The sequence below is a fragment of the Aspergillus pseudodeflectus genome (genome assembly GCF_044049435.1).
Source record: "Aspergillus pseudodeflectus strain CBS 756.74 chromosome Unknown BJX68scaffold_2, whole genome shotgun sequence".
In the NCBI taxonomy this organism is placed as follows: Eukaryota; Fungi; Ascomycota; class Eurotiomycetes; order Eurotiales; family Aspergillaceae; genus Aspergillus; species Aspergillus pseudodeflectus.
The window spans coordinates 1190124-1205314 of NW_027263778.1; the positions used below are offsets into that span (position 1 = coordinate 1190124).

General features: G+C 49.9%; 4 protein-coding genes across 4 annotated transcripts; 2 read left to right on the forward strand and 2 right to left on the reverse strand.

Annotated features, from left to right (window-relative positions):
• Positions 1 to 283: 283 nt before the first annotated feature.
• On the reverse strand, positions 284 to 2778 carry BJX68DRAFT_252110 (grainyhead-like protein; the record flags this gene model as incomplete). The annotated part of the gene is made up of 5 exons (XM_071042494.1): positions 284 to 603; positions 664 to 1928; positions 1977 to 2486; positions 2555 to 2698; positions 2765 to 2778. The coding sequence occupies 5 exons, from the start codon at positions 2776 to 2778 to the stop codon at positions 284 to 286; spliced, it is 2253 nt and encodes a 750-aa protein (XP_070905170.1).
• Positions 2779 to 6990: 4212 nt separating this feature from the next.
• Positions 6991 to 11452, reverse strand: BJX68DRAFT_86601 (CLH domain-containing protein). Its single transcript, XM_071049899.1, has 5 exons — positions 11075 to 11452; positions 10999 to 11025; positions 10006 to 10949; positions 7721 to 9960; positions 6991 to 7654 (listed from the first exon to the last, which is right to left on the reverse strand). The coding sequence occupies exons 1-5, from the start codon at positions 11402 to 11404 to the stop codon at positions 7356 to 7358; spliced, it is 3840 nt and encodes a 1279-aa protein (XP_070905171.1). The 5' UTR covers positions 11405 to 11452; the 3' UTR covers positions 6991 to 7355.
• Positions 11453 to 11724: 272 nt separating this feature from the next.
• Positions 11725 to 13081, forward strand: BJX68DRAFT_261418 (RMD1 family protein; the record flags this gene model as incomplete). The annotated part of the gene is made up of 2 exons (XM_071044142.1): positions 11725 to 12063; positions 12116 to 13081. The coding sequence occupies 2 exons, from the start codon at positions 11725 to 11727 to the stop codon at positions 13079 to 13081; spliced, it is 1305 nt and encodes a 434-aa protein (XP_070905172.1).
• A 120-nt stretch (positions 13082 to 13201) lies between these two features.
• BJX68DRAFT_86776 (T2 family ribonuclease) lies at positions 13202 to 15191 on the forward strand. The gene is made up of 6 exons (XM_071049901.1): positions 13202 to 13753; positions 13835 to 14129; positions 14199 to 14391; positions 14443 to 14688; positions 14748 to 14845; positions 14924 to 15191. The coding sequence occupies exons 1-6, from the start codon at positions 13482 to 13484 to the stop codon at positions 15065 to 15067; spliced, it is 1248 nt and encodes a 415-aa protein (XP_070905173.1). The 5' UTR covers positions 13202 to 13481; the 3' UTR covers positions 15068 to 15191.

Consider the following 15191-nt stretch of genomic DNA (forward strand, 5'->3'; position numbering starts at 1 on the left):
AAAAAAAAAAAAAAGCATCCAAGTGAAATGCCTTCGTAGAAAACAGGGTATCATTGCCCGGGAACTCGTTTATTATCCCCGTATCCAACGCCCCTAAGTGACCGCATCGAAAAGATGAAAATGAACCTGAACACCGGGTAAAGAAAAAGCACAATGCTCGAGAGGCCGTTTAGCATCAAATCCAAGCCTTCAAACGCACCAGGCGTATCTGGATGAAAATCATGAGGGTATCTTTCGCTCCGAAGGTGAAGTGAAAGTGTAACTGTAGCTGAAAGAGAGATTGCTAGTATCTCAATTTGACTTCGACCGGGGGAGGGGTATTTGCGCCGCCGCCCATCACGGCATCAAATGTCGATGCTTCCGATATCTCAACCACCATGTCTTGTCCGTCTGGAAGTTCGCGGACCACATCATCATCGACCATGATCCGAAGGCCGTTCTCTTTCACGAGAAGTACACGCATGATACGTTGCGGATCTATGCGTTGTTTCATGGATATCTTCTCCATCAAGTCACGAACAGTCCGTTCTGTAAGGTAAACCGCACGGTAATAATCATCCTGTTGCTGGTCATTTTTTGGAAAACGAACGTAGAAGCATGCAACTGTACTTGTTAGATTGAACCGAGAAGAATATCTGGAAATTTTGGGGGCTAATAGCATACTGGGTCTGGGCTGCCGTTCGGCCGGTGGCCGGTAGGTTGGGTCAATATCCACCGCCTCTATATAACCCATCGTGTTGCCATTCTTTGACGGGACCCTTTGAACCTTGACGGGATGTTTTAAAATATGCTTGTTGTCTGGTATTTCAGATGACTGCCGCGAGAATTCGGAGTCATAAAAGGCATTCGCTTGCATGAGATTTTGTGGGTGGATTGGGGAGTTAATCGACATGTGGCTGCTGGTTGGCGATGCCTCTTGCAGGGCGCTTCGGTCAATGCTGAATTGACGGCCACCAGGGAATTCCTTCTTAGAGAAATCTCGAGTTTCCGGAAGCTGCACGGGATACGCGTCTGGGTCATCATATTCGTCGCCTCGAAGACCGAGGATGCTTATAGGCCTGGTCGATGAAAACATGTCTTGCAGAAGCACAAGCTTCTCGTGCAGATCATCGCCAGTACTCATTTTACCTGGGCCATCCTGAGAGCTTATAGACAATGTCCTCTTGTGCTTAAACATCTTTGATGGACGTTGGTCGGAACCTTTGAAGGCGACTGTAGCACTGCTGCGCTTCCTTTTACCAAAGCCGCCAGGGCCCAATTCACTCTGTTGGATTTGCTGACGAAGCTTTTCGATGGTCTTTTTGACGTGTGCCACATCGTTGGACAATTTTCGTTCAGCCCCATGGTCACGGAAGAGCTTCACTTTGCAGTAGCATACTTCGGCTTCTTTGCTATCATCGGAGCTGGGAGAATCGCCAGTGATCATTTCCGTCTTTGCGCATAATCTAACTGGGATGCCTTTCACGCCCTTGGAGTGGCTAAAGTCAGTAGACAAGAAGTTGAACCGAACAGAGATGGCACATTCCGATGCGCCCGTTGTCGGATTAGGAGACCACGTAACACAAAACCCATCAAACGAGGAACTCTCCAGTTGGATCTGACGATTCTTTTGGTCCTCTATACTTCCTTGGATAGGATCCACGTACTCGACAGCTTGCAGCTTCCCGCCTCTTTGGTGAGCCTCACTAGTGCCTCGACCTTCCTTCCATAGCTGCCAGCATGCGGCGGGTTTCGATCTTTGTTCCTCTTCTTGGAATGACACTCGGACGTAGGTTCTGTATCTCACGGATGGGGAGCTTGACGGTAACGACTCGGTATCGACAACGGACATCGAGTAGGCTTGTCCCTTATTTAGGTATGTAACTGGAATTTCGTTTTGGTGATTTATCATAGCGGTCGGCGCTCGCAACGTGACGTGATATCTAAAGCTATTGAGTCGTTAGCTCAGCCATAAAAATGGCGACACAGATGCCTACCTTTCACCAGGTTGAGAGTCCTGCTGCTCAGAATCTCGGTTCGCCGTCGTCATATGTGTCTGAGCGCTGCTTTGCATATCCACATCATTTAAGGACCCTTCATCAAGTGACTCATCTACCACATCAAAACCTGTATCGCTCTGGACAAATGCACTGGGTGCAAATGCTGCGTGTGGCGCAAACGGCTGTGGGTTCTGAAAGTGTGGCGGCATAAGTTGCGGGTGGAAGGGATCAAGAGGCATTCCCGTATTATTCTGCGGAACTCCAGCCTGCTGTGAAAGAGAGAGGGGAGTCATCACGTTCATACCCATCCCAGGCGTATGAAGGTCACCAGCAGGGCTGTGATACACAGCACCCAACCCTCCTGAGTTCGGAGTATAGTAACCATGGTACTGATTGAGCGGGTTGATAAATTGAACAGAGTTTGGATCGACCATGGGGGCCATGAACTGATCTTGCGTCGGTGCCGGCATGGCGGGATCGAGTTTCATTTCCGTGTCCACGACGAACCTAATATCAATAAGGTCAGTCAGTGAACTATTGGGTAGGTTTCAGGGGTAAAGTAAGTGAGAACGTACTTGGAGGGGGTCATATGTCCCATTGGGAAATGGGGGTGGAGCGTTGCTGCGGCATCGTTGAGCGTAGCTGAGGGAACGACAACATCTGGAAATATCTTCTGGAATCGCTGAATCAGCTCCTCATTGGGCTTCTGAGAGTTCCGTCTACAAAATAGGATGATTATTAGTGTACAACGTAATTGTAGTCCACGAAACGGCACAGAAACCTACCTGTTGCGAAACATGGTGGCTTATTATCAAGAGCGTGAATACGCGCCGGAGAGTCGACAGAGCGGAAACCAGTCTGAGGTCAAATAGAGGAGTGGCACAGGAGTAAAGATAGCATCCAAGTTACTGGCGATGCGTATCTAACCGGGCGCCAGAGAAAAAACTGGAAACTCGAAGTCTGGGAGTTTTCCCGCTTTGTCCCCGCGCCCTTGGTGTTTTTGGTTGCCCGCGAAGCGGTGATGGGGTATGATTAGATAGAGTTCAAAAGCGAGACGGGGCTGATCATGGTATTAATGCAATCGCGAAACGAGATGAACGGTCGTCGGAGCAAGGTAAATGAAAGCCGCAGCGAAGAGCAGATGTGGCGAGTACTCCGTAGTGCGGTCGGATAAGGCGCACAGTTCATACGAAGCTAGAACTCTGGCAAAATCTGGAGAAGAGCGAGCGATGTCTGAAAGTCCTGCGCGGAGAAGTGTGTGTGCGCCGAAAATTGAGAGGAAGCGGAAGCCGCGGTGCTCAAAGACTCAAGAGAGAATTTGAGAGAAAGAGGGAACAGATTCGCTGCGATGGAGGGGCGGAGGAGAGAAGCAGCAAGTTTGTGGTGAACGGCTGCTCGTTGATAGCGGCTGTGGAGGTGGAAGACGAGTAAGACAGGACAAGACAGGAAAGGGGGGAAGGGGGTCGTCAGTGCTCTCAACAGCAGTCAATAGTGGAAGCAAAGAAAAAGAAAGAAACCACCCAAAGATCCAGGAGAAGATGTGGGAAAGAATGCGATGCGATCAATCCAAGAGCGACCTCGAAAGGGGGGGAGCCACCTATAGGCGAAAGGCAGATGGGAGTGTGCTAGTAAGGCGGGAAAGAATGGTGTGAAATGGTGAATACCCAAGTGATAAGAACCCTTCTAGAAACTTAGACCTGGATTGCTCCTCTCTTTTGTTTTGCGTTGGTCAGTGGTCTACATGGATGTTCCAATTTTACTCTTTTCTCTGAATTCTAATGGAACGGAACCAGACGGGCCTCAACGATGGACATTGGATGCCAGCGGGGGCTGCTGTGGGTGTGGGGCAGTAAATACTCAAACATACCTACTTAGTATTAGCCCAGGATGGATTGGCGTTTCCGCCGTACCATGGCCGATACCACTGGTATTTTAGAATCCTGGAAGTTTCTGGTAGCCTCTCCATCGTAGATACTAGACTGCCGTCAGAGCCATCACCGTCCGGCGTCAGGGACAAGGCTGCTCCTACCACTGCAGGATGTCATTTTACGGGGTCTGTTGCAGACAATTGAATAGAGTCATCTTTGAGAATGCGGGGCACAAGGCCTTTTCAATGCCGGTATAATAATCACCCAAGTAACGATGATCAAAACCTACTAGGTTCCACGAGGAGTACTTTCGCGCGCTGTCACTCTAAGAAGGAGGTAATGGTGGCTGCTCCATGGCAAGGGTCATAGACCCATGGCGAACCTCTGGCGTCTCTTAGGTTCAGCCACAATATAAAGTCTCGCCCCAATGGTGCTGTGCAATCGGCTAGGGCAAGTCGGCTTGCATGTGGGCTGATTTTTGGCGGTTTCAGATTCTGGAGATAAAATCGCTGTCGGATCTGCTTCTCACAGGGCATGCTGTACCTAGTATTAATGATCTTCTTGAGGTCACGAAATCTAATCTGACGGAAGCGTCAATGAATTGGTTGCCTTGTACCGACAATCTGCAGTCATCACTGGACCACGATTTTTATAGCACGAAGCCGTAGTCGCCATTCGCTGTCTGAGTCGACATACCAGTACTTTACCTAACCCAATTGTACGCTGGAAGAACTACTACGAGAGGCACGTCTGACTACGGTAGTGGTGTAGTTCTCGGGGCTTCAGGTCCGCCCACGTACTGACCATACTTTGTAGCCGAGGTTGCCAGCACAAGTTGTGTATAGCTTCATCGTTGCTAGTCGAGTACATAATTAGTGAGTGAGTCTGAATGGAGAGAATTTGCATACAGCTGTCTGTTCTGGCGGTTTACACCGTATGTTCCGGAGTACTCCAAAGTGGACACAATCAACCAATTGGGATTCAATGAAAAGTGTTCCAGGGGAAATGAATCAATGAAGTGTTCCTGCCAAAGGGGAGCTGGCCAGAATCACGACAATCTCTCCAGAAATGTTGATACTAGCAGGGTGTAAATTGGAATAATAGTTTCGGGGCTTCGGGAGCATTCTGCAAATTGCATCGGTTCAGCTATCCGCCAATGAAAAGTGCAGGCGTTACACCATTCGAGGCTCGAGCTCCCAAACGTCGGCGATCATGTATTAATCAATACACAGCCCCTACCTAGGGAGGAACGTCAAATTAGTGAGTCGTCCTTCGAAAACACAGATTGACACTGAAGAGTCATCTGCCAGCTTCTTACCTCTTTCCAGTCCTCAAATGCGAGGAAGCCAATAAGCCGATCGTGGAATGCGAGCTCAACCAAATGATCGAATCTCATTTGTCGGACTGCCATCCCGGACCGTTCAGTGCGAGAGGAACATTATTGAATGGAATATGTAGTAGATAGTAAATGGTGGGGGCGGCGGACTGCCCACAGTGGCACTCCACACCTAAGATAAACGGAACACTAAGGGACACCGTCGGATATTCGGGGAAAGCTGAGAATATGAAAGCAACTTATTTCGTCATAATGACATCAGAGCCCGGCAAACGGCCGCTGGCAGCTTCGTGCTCTTGTCGTCTACAGGAGCATGTTGATGCAGTTGGGGGCACTCCTCGAGCGAAGCAGAGAAAGTGATGCAAAGAGTTCCTTGCCTGGCACTTCAGATACAAGATGCTCCGACAGAATGTGACTGAGTCGACGAGTCTGGAACTTCCGACCGAGCGAGTCCGCTCATGCGCTCCGCGATTGAGAAAGTGAAATCGCCATAGCCGTGTTGATCAGATCCATGAGCGTTCTGGCCTTCCGCTGTCGCTGGGCTCTGTGGCCCAATCATCGGAAAGCCTCAGTGGAATTTCGATCTCCAACTTTTATGATCTGGTCCTCTCCATTCTTTCAACATCCCGAGGGCAAAGGTACGATCTCAGGACGCTGTGCTGCCAGTAGCCTCTTCGGACTAAGTTCCCAGCCGACATCTCTTCAACAGTCATGCAACATACGTACTCTAGACGAGGTTATGAGCGCATTTATCGCCCCTCAGGAACCATCTTCCGCATCATCTCGACCATTAACTTTTGTTCCTGCCCATGTGGGCAACAATTGGCAGCGTCCTACGGCTCAATCTTGAGTTCCACTGGTCCATCCTTTTCCTTTCAAACCCGTTGAACCACGGACTCGATTATCATTACTCACGGGCTTTGAATGACGACGCCTTCCACCAATACCAGTGCTCGACACGATGTCATGGAAGGCTACGTTGTATACGAGACTATCACGATGGCGTACAACGGACGGCTTTGCGGAACGTCTCGTACTCGCCACATGCACCGCCGCTTGGCCTCTCTGACCGTGTGGGATAAGGAGCAACTATCATTCGATCGCGCTGGGACAGACATTACTCGAACCTCCAATCCTTGTGCAACGGATGAATAACTCATTGCCGTCGTGGCGTCGCTTTATGCTCTGTTAGCGGTGTGGTGCAGCAAATATACCCTCCTTTCCGCCTTCTCTCTCAGACAACTGAGATTTTGTTAGATGACACAACAGTTCGATCGTCGCTTACTCCGGACACCACAAAAGAAAATGGGTCTTCCGCTTTGAGTTTGGAAGCTGCACATCACTACCGCCCAGTGGCGGATATGGTGCGTGTTGCTGGGTTATTACTGGTTTAGGAAATCTCCGAGCTGACTCTTGGGTCCCTAGCAGGCAGCACTTAATTTCAACTATCTGCGCACTGGACTCAAGGTGAGTATTACAGTACTTTTCTGTACTTATGTATCCAAACTCGAAAGCCAATTTCATTCCGGTCTTTGATTACAGTTCAAGTTGTAGCCCTCTCTGAGCCTCTTATAAATATCCATGTCCGAAAGAGAGAGAGAGAGATATATATATATACATTCGACGCATATACACATGATCTATTTTCAGGTCGATGTCTGGGATTCCCTGTATAGAAACAGTGTTTAACTCTATATAAGTGTGATATGATATCCCCCGACCATATCTAAACTTGGGCCCCGGGCTCCATAAGCCACCGGACGCAAGGAGAGAAGCTCTCTTCTCACACCCAGTGATCGAGGATGGCGTTGAGCTTGTTGATCTGTGTCACGTAGCATCGTGCACGGGTGAGGGCTGCATTACAGGAAATGCAACTGCTACGCTAGCTCATTGATTTCGCGCTAGGGTCTATTCAGTACCCAGGTACGAACGGTAGGCTCGCCTTTATCTATATTATTTGATATAATTACGAGCCAGTAGGGCATAGAATTAACAACATGGGTATCTCTCGTAAAGTACAAATCCCTCCAAATGTCGGTAGTCATGGTAGGCCCGATGGCAGTCGGATAGCGTTCCCAAAATTCAGTGTTAGCTGGAGAAAATATCATAGAGGTTGTACAGCCCTTCACTCAGACATAGCGCTTATGATTAGGTGCCTGGCCCCAAATTACACTAGTGGTAGCCCTCAGAATCTCCTATAGCCTCCAGGTCCTTGGCCAAAGCACATATCCGACAACCGTCACCGATTCTATCTCGCAGGAGTCGAGCCGTAGTTACCTTGGGACCCACAGTTCGGGATGTTGATGAAGAGTATTCATCTAGAGCTGGAGTGCGTGATGGTAGGAGTGGGCGTGGAGTTTGAGTGCCCGATTCAGTTCCAGACGTATGCCCGGGCGATGGTGACTCGGATTGATGGACATGGGATAGGTGATATGCATGGCCGCAGGCGAATGCGACAAGAACTTCCTTTTCTTTTACAGATATTAGCGCCATCAGAAAAGATGAGAAACTTTTTGAAAAAGCAAGGTTTGGCTCACCGTTGGCGTGGAAAGGAAGACGACAGCCTGCGCATCTTCCAGCTTGCGGTGCAGATAGATTCGGTGGCAGTGCTTGCGAATCAGCGTCATCTCCGGCGTCTGGCTCAACGACCGGCGAATCCTCTATGACATTGAATTTGATTCCTCGCCGTTGACCGGTGCGCAGGGTATTCATGCCAATCGCCACTTCACTCTGGAGGACTCTCGCAGCGCCCTGGCTGATACTTGCCTGGAGATCGTGCTCCCGAAGAAGACGAGTTAGGCCCTCACGAAGACCTTCTATCTCCAGACCACTTGGGATCCGCCGTACTAGCTTGATAGGATCTATCGATGTACCGGCTTCGACAAGTAGGCCATGTATAAACCGGGGCTTGTCCATAGAGTAGTCGACGAGATCTTCCCACAGATCTGGGTCGTCCTGAGACTTCGCAAACGCAATAGCCTGCGAGACATCCTTCAAGTCGGAAAGGATTAGATTCAATGCTCGCTTCGTCTGCCCCATCTTGGACAATAAGTAAATGAGCTCGGGCGTAAACCGGTAGCGCTCGCAAATGTTCACAGCTACATCGTATGTGTACGCTGTACTACTTTGTAGAAATTCCAAGAGTAGCGGGCGATCATACTGCGCAAAAAGCTCCACAGCTCTGTCAGCAAACTGGTCCACGAGATTCTTGCCTTCATCGGCGGCTAATTTAGAAGCAGCATCTCGGCTATGCCGTCCCCGACGGGGTTTATAAGCCTCATGGGGCAGAGACTCCCCACGCCAAAGAGCTCTCAAATAAAAGAATATGAACAAAGACCGATCGGCTGCTTCTAGTTGCTCAACGACTGCTGCTGAGGGGACAATCCCAGTGTGTGCCTCATTGACAAGCAGCTTGATGGGTTCAGCTGTAATCTCTGCAAGTTCGGCGATGGGTGCCGATTTCATTTGTTCCTTGGACACACGAATCATGATAAAGGCGGGAATATCATCCGAGAGCGCATCCAGAAGACGGTGGTCTTTGATCAAGGCCATTGCTGTATCTGCATCTTGAAGTATGATATAACAGCGTAACGCGTCATTGTAGTGGCCGCCGGCCAGATACAACTTGGCCAGACACGACAGCAATGTTCGCTCATCGTCCGACCTTGGAGAACCCTTGTAGGATCCCAGCTGTTCCTCGATAGCTGCTGTCAAATTGTCGACCCCAAACAGATCAAAAGGCCAGGAATCAATGAGCTCGCTGAACTTTTGTCGGTCATGAACAAGATAATGTTCAAGAATGACCTCGTAGACCTTTGAAGACAAAGGTGGACGTAGACCAGTTGGGATAACTGACGATATCTCATCAAGTCTGTCGTTTTTGATGAAAGTCCAGGCCCAATGTTCCCATCTAGGCGTGGCAGCTAGTGTCTTCACGCAAACATGGGCAGCCTCTTGCCATCTATCATCTTTCGTTAGCTGTCCTATCCATAGCTCGCCAATGCGGCGCCTTTCCTGCTCGGCAGCACTGTTGTTTGACCCGCGATCTATGGCCGTGATAGAAGATCTGTCATCGCCGAATAAATCACCCAGGCTAGTTTGCGACCTGCCCGGTAGGATGGAGAGGTTATCGTCATTAACATTTCCCACCGCTTCGGGATGATCTTCAAGAAGCCTCCATGCCTCATCATACTTTTCATGTGCGTTCAACCATGCGAGATGGTCTGAAAGATCTCTCTTTAGAGCAACCACGCAATCATATGGACTATGCACGAATATTTTTGGGCCTGTACTCTCCGAAACCTCTTGCACTTCTGTGGGTAGAGATTCATCAGGGCCCAATCCGCGCGAAGCAAACGTGCTCGGCGCTCGGCTAGAGTTTCTGTCACCACTGCTTGCTGTACTGCGGATGCTCGCAGCTGAACTAAACAAGCGCGCGGGATACATTGAAACGTCCCAAAGGCCGGTACCAAGAGCTTCCAAAGCCCCACGTTGGGTCACACGTACATTGGTCTTCCACGGCGGTAGAACGCATAGATGGTAGTCTGACGCCGTCAAATTCTCAAACCGACTGACCGATAAGGTGTCCGCGCTGACTTCCTCTTTGCTTTCGATATCTATAATACGAAGCTCGGGCTCTTGCCCGCGAGGACGACGAGCACCTAGTCGACTTGCGCTTTCGTCTGCCGGGTCTGTTTCCGTCTCAACATACGCGAGAACAGCCAGAAGGTTCGGTGTATATAATGAGATTCCTGATATGATACAGTCCGTTCGCAGTCTAGGATCTTGTTAGTCCTTATCGCGTGATGAGCACAAAACTTACATGGTAGCGACCTCGACCGATCCAATCTTCTGGTCTTTACTGCTCTTGTTTGGCCGGTCGGGGTACACATTTATTACCCAAACAGTACCTCCCCAGCCAACAACTAGTCTTTCAAATCTTTTCTTGACCACTGTGGCTTGCGTTGGCGTAGACGACTCATCCTGTGATGATTTCACTAGCTCGCTCTCTAGAAGAGTTTCGTCCACCCATTCAGCGCGGGCTTTCCAGACACTAGCCATCTCCTCCCACCCCGGACGGTTGGGACGGTCCGTGTGGCTAACCCGTTTCCATGCCAATTCCAGGTCTGTCGAGTCGAGGTGTAGATTTGATCGCATAATCTTGATGCCTTCCTCATTGACCCAGGCAATATACTTTCCCGATAATGACCATTTGATCGTACTGATTGCACCTTCGCCACTGTGAAGTATAGTATCCTTGCCAGTATTGGCCCCGAGCCCAAGTGTCCCAAGCCAGCTGGAGGCAGTAGCGGCCGCCCCGCCCATCGTTGTAGAATTTGAGGTTACACCGACCCTGCCTCCGACTGTAAGGACTAGCTCGCCGGCTCGCCCACCTGAGATAAATGTCCGATCGCTTTTGTAGTTCGGCGACAGCGCTACTGCTTGGACAGGTCGGCCAAAGTTCCGCAATAAGACATCCTTCTTATCGACGAGCGATGAGACACAAACATTGCCATCTATCGAGGACGTAGCTATATAGATCGAGTTGGAGGCATTTGCGGGAATAGAAAGTTGGGGAGCGGGCTTCGATTGGCCTCGGATGCTTCCGGTGCTGGAGGGAGGAACATGCCTGTTCTCGACCGCTTCATGTCCCTGTCTTAAATCCGGCAATGGCGGAGGAAAAGGCGAAGTTGAAATCGAGGTGACGGTGGCAGAATGCGCGTGGTAGACCCGCAGGGCACCAAACAGAAGCACGGAAAATACATGCTATAACAAAGTTAGCTTTCGAGGTTGGAATGCGGTGTCTAATACCCACAATATTCCCGTTATGTGTGCCAACTATCTAGAAACGAAGTCAGTCTCATAGAATTTATCAAATCTTGAGGTTATACCATCTTGTCCCCCGCGGCCATAAATGCACTTGTTGCGTCTCCATTCCGGTAGATAGCTCCAAGCTGCTTGGTCAAGTACGCGTACTTGAGATGCGGCTCGTCCTCTTCCTCCTCATAGTCTTCTCCAATATCTCGTCCTGACCCTATATCTGTCACACTCCCTTCTTCCTCATCCCCATCCTCATATTGATCGGTCTCACTATCCTCGGTCTCGGTGGGTAGTTGCCGATGAGGGCGTCTGTGATGGGTCATTGGCCTTACTGGCGATCTATGAGCCGCGTTTTCTTGATGGACATTCTCCAATGCCTCAGTCGCGCCAGGCGCGTCCATGGCGGGAGGCTTTTTCCGTTCCTGCGACTGAAGCTTGAGCTTGAGCGCCGCAGACGGAGCGTTCATGACATCGCCCGAGGAGCTGACTGGACCTGGCCGGGGTAGTGTCCCACGCTAACCACATCTGGAGCTGACTAAGCCAGCCCATAGTCATCAGCTTCGAGTCCGGACTAGTCAACCAACAAGACTCTTGCCTATGTTGATCACTTTTTTTTTTTCTTTACCGCCGGCAACATTTCTGGCTTCGTCTATGGGCATGCTCGATTTGTGAGGGAACTCACAGTTTATCATGATATGCATTAACAAACTTATGTACTACCATGTTTGCACGACCACATGTCTCGTCGATCTGTAAACGGCCTGCAGTGATTCGACTACTCAGACAGCCTCAGAGCCATTGTCTCCATGCGTCGTCTCCATTGACTCTTCCTCGGCGAAAAGACTTCTTCTCATCCAATGCCTTTCTTACTCAAAAGCAATCCGAAGTCAGTGAGACGACCGAAAAGGCCACACTAGAATCTCAGAAGCAACGGAGAAGGGGCGGACGATCCCCAGCTGCGCCGGTATCACTACGAAGAGTCGCGGTAGAGGCTCAGAGGTCAAAGGATAACTTCAGGTCGAAAGCTCGGCTAAGGGAGGATGGCCTTTTGCAGACAAAGGTACGTTCTTTCGTTGAGGCTTAGGTCGCGATTACTGACATTTCAACCTAAGGCAGTTACTGCCTACGCAGTAGCCGAACAATTCAACATCCGCAAAGTCCGCGATATTCTGCAAGAAAAAGGCTATGAGCCAGATCCTCTGGAGACTGGCCTATATCCCCAAGTTGTCCACGTTCAAGTTCCTCTCGATTCGATACGCCGAGTGAGTAATCCCAGTGCCGCTGGTCTATCCTCCGAAGAAGTCGGCGACATCTTTGTCTTTCCCTCGGGTACAGTCGTTTCATGGGCACTTCCGGAGGGCTTTACCTCGTTCTTGGCAACAAGGACTCTCCTTCCGGCGGCAGAGGGAGCTCATGTTGATAACCTAGAAACAGAAGATTTAGAGTACGTCGAAGATGCTCAACGAGAGAACAGTAGTATTCAAGGCGACACCATAATCCTTGGAACTAAGCTTAGCGAACTTGGTTTAGAGCCACAGCCTGGCCATCAGTCTGTGGATACAGTTTTGACCAAGGTCGCATTCTCCTCGGGGCTGGCCCGCAGCACAAAGCTCGCGGTTTTGGAGTCACTGCTTGCCAGCTACTTTGAATCTACACGGCCGATACCGACACTTTTGTCCCAGGGATCTCGTCTCCCCTTTACTCGAGATTTTATACTTCGAAAGACCGGCCAACTGCTGAGCGTCCGTGCGCAGTTGAATCTTTACTCAGAGCTCACTGACTCGCTTCCTGATTTATTTTGGGATAGTCGGCATGAGCTTGGTCTGGAAGGATACTACGAGCAGGTTGGAAGGGCTTTGGATGTGGGAATCCGCATCAAGCTACTCAACGAGAAAATGGATTATGCGCAAGAAATTGCCAGTGTTCTCCGTGAAAGACTAAGCGAGACACACGGCCTCCGACTGGAATGGATAATTATACTTCTCATTGCTGTCGAGGTTGGATTCGAGGTTCTGAGGCTGTACAAAGAACGGTTGCACGAACAAGCCATCGCGGTTGAACAGAGTGGCGAAGCATGAACATACCCGCCACGCCCGACTGGAATCAGACGATCTATATCTTTCTTTCAATCATACCCCGCTCATCTATGCAGATAGCTTTTTGGTACTTCCATGGTTCAAGCTCCCTTCTCAGGCCTTTATCAGCCTACACTAGTAGTTATCAGCTGAGGGCGGCATGTGACCTTTGGCTGAGTCATGCTAGGCTCACGTGGATGGTCCTTTGGATATCACCTTCGCCTCCACACTGCCCCCAGTTGGAAGCTTTACAAGCTCTTTGCCCTCCCCTATTGGCAAAAGCCTTCACACTGAAACTGGAAGAATAAGCGCTCCTTGTCATAAGTATCTCGTGGAAAACCCGAACCGTAAGCGTCTCGTGTTGCCTACTACTTCGGAGCTATACCCCTGCTGGAAGTCAACAATGAGTCTCCTCGAGGCCATCCCAGGGCCCCAGCAAATCCTGAAAACCCTAACAGGCTCGTTGAGCCTTTCAAGTCTCTCAAATACCGATGCTACTACTTTAGGCAGTACTTTTGACCAATGTGGAAAGTTTGAGGTGAGCTGTCGGACCAGCTACCGTGGCCAGGATAGATGCTGTTTCAATTACCCTGGAGGGCAGATGCTCCAGACACAATTCTGGGATGCTGATCCAGCTATTGGTCCCGAGAGCTCCTGGACTATTCATGGGCTTTGGTGAGTGCTGTTTGCGGGGCATGAAGAGCACATACTGTACGCCTGTTACTCTATGGTACTGGGGACTAATTTATTATTCAGGCCGGATCACTGCAACGGTGGCTTCGATCAGTTTTGCGACTCACGCAGACGGTACAGCAATATCTCTCTGATTCTTGTTGATGCGGGTCGAAGAGACCTTCTCGACCAAATGAGTACCTATTGGAAAGACTACAAAGGCGACGACCCCAACCTCTGGGAACATGAATGGAATAAACACGGCACTTGCGTTAGCACACTAGAAACACACTGCTACTCCGACTACTACCCTCAACAAGAAGTTGTTGACTACTTTGACAAGACAGTTGAGCTGTTTCATGACCTTCCCACCTTCGAGGTTAGTCGACGTTGTTTCCGGCCCATTTCACAACCCTTCTTTGTATCCAATTATCTTACAGAACTGTAGACACTCTCGAACGCCGGCATAGTTCCTTCATACGACCAGACATACACCCGCAGCGAGATAGAGGATGCATTATCCAAAGCGCACGGGGCAACTGTTACAGTCCGATGCCGCTCCCACCGGCTCCAGGAAGTCTGGTACTTTTTCAATGTCGAGGGGCCCCTGCAAACGGGAAGATTCGTCCCTTCAGAGCCAGGTTTGTTCAATCTATCTAATTCACACACTAAAAGCTAACAAATTACTATAGACGGCCAAACATCCAACTGCCCGAGCACCGGCATTTTCTACCAGCCGAAAACGCCCAACAAGAATCCCGATTACAAGCCCACTACAACCCGACATCCCCATGAGCCAACAGGAACAGTCACGCCTTTCATCGGCAGAGGAAACCTAGTCGTCTCCTCCATGGGCCATCAGCGCGGTTGCATAATCGGGCGCGGTACCTGGTATTCTTCGGGCACATGCGCCACATTCAAGGGCAAGAAGATCTCAGGTTCGTACCTTTCCATGCCAAGGGCCGGAAAACTGCGTTAACCGCCCTCTCTTTCTTAGATGACACATTCATATTGGAAACCCGCAGAGGCGGTTGCGCCTTCCAAGATGACGTCTTCACTTGCGGTTCCCATGTTTCAACTCCAGTAGAATTCAGCGTACGTCTCGTTACCCTATGCTACAAGTATATACCCTGTATCGCGCAAACGCCAGGCTAACAGAACTATAAATGCTAGATTGAAGACGGAAAACTCTCTTTCCAAGGGAACACGACTTTTTACGCCGACAAGGCACCCAAGGGCAATGTTCAGAGTGATATTTTTGCTTCTGAGGAAGACCACCCGATTGAACTGTCGATAGGGTGGAGAAGTGCCCATTAGTAAGAGGAGGTCTGCATACATCTTGTATTTGACAGTGCTCATATGCTCCTGTGCACTTATTCTTATTAGAAGAGAACGAGAATAGAACATCTGGTGTAATACAGATCTCAAGGAGAAAATGAGC